At 32.5% G+C, this 4896-nt stretch overlaps 1 protein-coding gene across 1 annotated transcript; it reads left to right on the top strand.

Annotated features, from left to right (window-relative positions):
- Nucleotides 1335-3427, top strand: LOC109349095 (protein TORNADO 2-like). The gene is made up of 2 exons (XM_019589761.1): nt 1335-1943; nt 2879-3427. The coding sequence occupies exons 1-2, from the start codon at nt 1446-1448 to the stop codon at nt 3188-3190; spliced, it is 810 nt and encodes a 269-aa protein (XP_019445306.1). The 5' UTR covers nt 1335-1445; the 3' UTR covers nt 3191-3427.

The following is a 4896-nucleotide window of genomic DNA, read 5'->3' on the forward strand; positions in this document are numbered from 1 at the left end:
TGAAATAGGATAACTGATTATATCTAACAATTTTTTCTGATTCTCCAAATATACTATATTAATAAATCGGTGTTTGATATTCCAACATCAATTTCAGAGACACACTATCTTCACAAATTCAATATCTCTTATTTGATATAACGGTAAGATGATTCACGTCTAAAAAAATGTATATTAGAAAATCACACATCATCAGAGTAATAATAAGAGGACTGAAATGGAACAATGATGTGAGAATGTCAAATTTTTGCAATGAATTAGAATGCATAAGCAGCATTTCATAAAGATAAACAAATGTATAAGCAGCAGTCTTGTTTTTTCGTTGATGACCTGGGCACCTAAAGTGTATTTAAACTGGTTGAAACTTGAAAGGACTAACAATTTATGCATTAAAAAAGATAGTAAAACCTTGAATACAGACGTAACAGAACATACAAATCTCAAAATCGTGAGCATACAGAATTTGAATCTTTCCCCTTTACTTTAGTTTTATAATTTTTCTCTCCCTTTTCTCGTGTTCCAAAAAAATCTCAAAAGTTGAACATGATATGCTCCTTAATTTATCTTTTCTAGTTTTAAGTTTTAATCTTCGTTCCAAGCTGGACTGAACATGATACCCCATGAATTAATTAAAAATTAATTCCCTATATTTTTCAAGAAAAATAATATTAACATTTTAGTAAAAAATGTTGTAAAATAAAAACTAAACCAATAATTCTTAATTTATGTATCAAATCTTAAACTACACAATATAAGGAATAATGGAATCACTAATTGATAGGCCAATGAAGTGAACGTGAACATGTGGACTTGGGATAGCTTCTTCAGAGGATAAGTACAATGAAGTCAACATGGACTCTCCAAAGGTACTAGGAGTTCTGACATTTATGGATTCTTTCTTCTTATTTTGTCCATTACCTGCACACTGTATTGCTGGCAACCATTTCCTTAATTTCCCGCCATTTCCTCTTCACACTCCCTAAGTACTGTACAAGTCTACCATGGTATTCTTTTTCAAAAAGCTAGTTCAAAGTAACGTGACCAAAAGATCAAAATATGTCCTAAAGTTTATATTAAATTATAATGTTATCTTTACATGGTTTTAGATTTTGAGGGATCCAGGGTAAAGAGACAAATTAATACATGTGGGGTATCATCACGAAGACCATTCTATCTTTTGAACATACATCAGCTAACCATGTCCTCATTTCCTATCTGATTAATTAAAAAGTTTTACTTAAATAAAATAAAAATTAATATTTTATATTATTTAGTGAAATATTATTGCTTAAAACATAGATATATAATTTTTTTTGGGAGAGATATGTTATATTTTATTTCAAAGAAAACACACCACTTTATTTCTCATCCATTTAGCCTACGCAAGAACCAAGAAAACCCTGAAACATTTCTCAATCAAGTCCTCTTAGTTCTCTCCCATCAAGATGGCACTCAGCAACAATGTCATAGGAGCCATAAACTTCATTGCTGTGCTCGTCTCAATCCCAATCATAGGTGCTGGAATCTGGCTAACAAATGGTGCCGCTGATTCATGTGTCAAGTTTCTACAATGGCCTCTAATCATCTTAGGGGTTCTGATCTTGATTGTAGCTCTGGCAGGTTTCATTGGGGCCTTTTGGAGAATCCAATGCCTCCTCATATTTTACCTCATTGCCATGCTAGTGCTTATCATACTGTTGGTTTGTTTGGTGGTTTTTGTGTATATGGTCACCATTAGAGGCCATGGAACCATAGAACCTAACCGTGCTTACTTGGAATATCATATGGATGACTTCTCTGGCTTTCTTCGTCGGAGGGTTAGAAGTTCTTTCAAGTGGGATGGTATTAGAAGCTGTCTTAGCCAAACAAATATGTGTGCTGAGTTAAACCAAAGTTTCAGAATGGCTCAGGACTTTTTTAATGCACATCTAACTCCTATGCAGGTAAAACTACTCTGTCAATTTCTTTTTAGGTTTTTCTCTGGCTATAGTTTACATATCAATTTTGTTATCTCATTGCTCCGGTTCAACTTTGAGTTCACTTGTGGTTTTAGTCTCTGTTTCTTTTGGGTGGAGAATAAGAAAATTGAAAAAATATGAAGGAACATTTTGAAATAGTTGTCTTAACATCCAACATTATGTCATTGTCTTTTTAGATTTACATTTTTACACACTTCTTTAGCTTCTGAAGAAAAACATACAACCGAAGCTTTTGAAGTTTACAATGTTTTAATTTCTTAGTGTTCATTGTTTGACATTGGCCTTTAACTAGAACACATTCTTGTTCAATGTGAAAATTATTCTCAGATTTTAGTCCCATGATAAACCAACAAGACTTTGATTTAGTAGTTAGGCAAATGCCAAGTTTAGATTTCTAAAAGTAAACTTGTGGGAGGGGTACATATGCCTGCTGAGGACTAAAAAATAACATGATAAAAGGGTTTCATATACTGAACCAAAGTGCAAACTCCAGAGATATAGCAATTGTTGAAGGGATAAGATCCTAGTCACAGCAATACATCAATAATTAGTAATTAGTATCATAAGAATTTATGTAGGATATACCCTTGTGAAAGATTAAAAAAAAAGGTGTGGAATTGTTCGTTTGTTTGAGCACCATAGGCGAGGGCTGTTTTTTCAACCTTGAAAAGATGTGCTCAGAAGGACAGAATATTTAACAAGTGCGTAAGAGTATAAAATACAAGTATTAATGTTCCATTTTGTTAATGAAACTAAAGAAAAGATAGAGATTGCAAAGTTAAGAGAGTTAACTAGCCTAGATTCTTAAATAAATTGTTATCCTACCCGTTTTCTTATCCAACATTTACTGATATTGTTTCTCTTTATTCCTTTGTGCTATCTTTCATTCAAACCTGTAGTCAGGGTGCTGCAAGCCCCCAACACAATGTGGGTACACATTTGTGAATCCAACCTATTGGATTAGTCCCATCAACATAGCAGAAGATATGGATTGCCTACAATGGAACAACGACCAAACCCAACTTTGCTACGCTTGTGACTCATGCAAAGCTGGCTTATTGGCAAATCTTAGAAAGGAGTGGAAAAGAGCTAATGTGATATTAATCATCACTGTTATTGTTCTAATAGCAGTATATATAATAGGGTGCTGTGCCTTTAGGAATGCCAAAACTGAGGATCTATTTCGCAAATACAAACAAGGCTATACTTGAGGTGACATGCCAATAATGTGTTTGATGTACTAGTAGTAATAGTAAAGTTAGGTACTTAACAGTGGTTGTGAAATTGGGTTACTTTGTCTTTCTTTATTATAATTATTAGGATTTGTATCGAGAGAGGAAAAAGTCCTTGTATGATTTCGTCTATTTCACTTTGTTTTATCAGAACAAAAGGTGTTTGTTCTTTTTTATGGAACAAAGGTTTCTTGAGCTCCGCGTGATTTTTGGTAACCACCGAAAGCTGATGCCTTGATTCTCGTTACTGATACTTTGTTGTCGTATGCTTTGTCTAGTACCGGGTCCAATGGGAATCACATAATGAATGTAATATTAATTTGTATAAGTGTTATTTAAGGCTAAATAATTAGCGCGGTTAATGTATAAATATTTTTTCTATTTTTGTTTTTCAACTTCCTATATGATGTATTTAAATTTTTTTAAATAAGAAAAACATTTTCCGTTGTGTATTGATGAGCTTTGTTTTATTTTCCGTATAATAGTGAGAAAAACAATATTTTGTGATTTGAAAAGAAGCACGTTATCCAAATATATTTCCCCCCTAGTACCCATTCGAGTGTTTAGTAGTTTCTTTATTAGCACTACATTAGTAGATTTATACCACCTTCAATCCATTTTAAAAAATAGTGAGGAACTCATGAGAATGAGACTCCTATCCAGTAATGGAGAGGTAAGTGTTGTTAAAAAACATAGAAAATGTGATGTACTATTACCCATATATTCTTATGTTGATTATGATAAGACAAATTTACTCTTAAAATTAAAGGAAAAAACTGCATTTCCCTCTCTATTATGTAGAGGTGCCTGACTCTTCATATGAAGGGAAAAAGGTCTAATTAATATGATATTTGTTATTGAACATTTGAGATTCAGTGAAACCAAAGAAAGAATACATCATCTTAATTATTATCTCATTCTTTATCACCAGCATCAAATACATCTTAATTTTCTTGACAGAATATCGAGGGAAAGTAGCAAATTATTAACGCGCTACAGAATTGGTGTGTATGCGATTATCTGGCTAAAAACATTTAAAATAGAGAGAAATTGTGCAACTAAATTGTAATGCACTTCTTCTCGAAAGAAGAATTTGGTTTTGGATAGTAATTTTTTTTATTCGACCAAGTATATCTTCACTTTTTTGGTAAGAAATTAATCTTTTCATGTTCGTGACTACCTCTCCAACAAGTATGGCTCTCATAAATTATACTTTCGATCTTGAGGATCCAATCGATTTTACATCACTTGACTAATGGATAGTATTTTGACAAAGCTACAGATTTTCAAATTTTTAACCGAACTATCTTAGTAGTATCTGATAGTACGTTGAAGAAAACCCCGAAGAACGTGACCAGTGGATCATGTAATAATGGAGTAGGTTAACCTAATTCCATGAGTCGTTTGGGCTCAAATACGAGTTACAAATCCCGTACACTCGTAAGGCCTTCAGTTACATGTGGATCCTTGATTTTTAATTTTTAATTTGAACCATATTGTTTTTTTTAAATTCCCAAAATACCACTAGCTTTATTTAATCCCATCACTATTTTTCTTCATCATATGCTAAATTTGTTTTTTCTTTCTTTCTCATTTCCGTTTCTTCTGATAATCGTGAACCCGAATATAATTTTGTACATTCTGGCGAACATAAATTGGAATGCTATTTTTTCTTTATTTTCATT

The sequence above is a fragment of the Lupinus angustifolius genome, chromosome LG06 (genome assembly GCF_001865875.1).
Source record: "Lupinus angustifolius cultivar Tanjil chromosome LG06, LupAngTanjil_v1.0, whole genome shotgun sequence".
Lineage (NCBI taxonomy): Eukaryota > Viridiplantae > Streptophyta > Magnoliopsida > Fabales > Fabaceae > Lupinus > Lupinus angustifolius.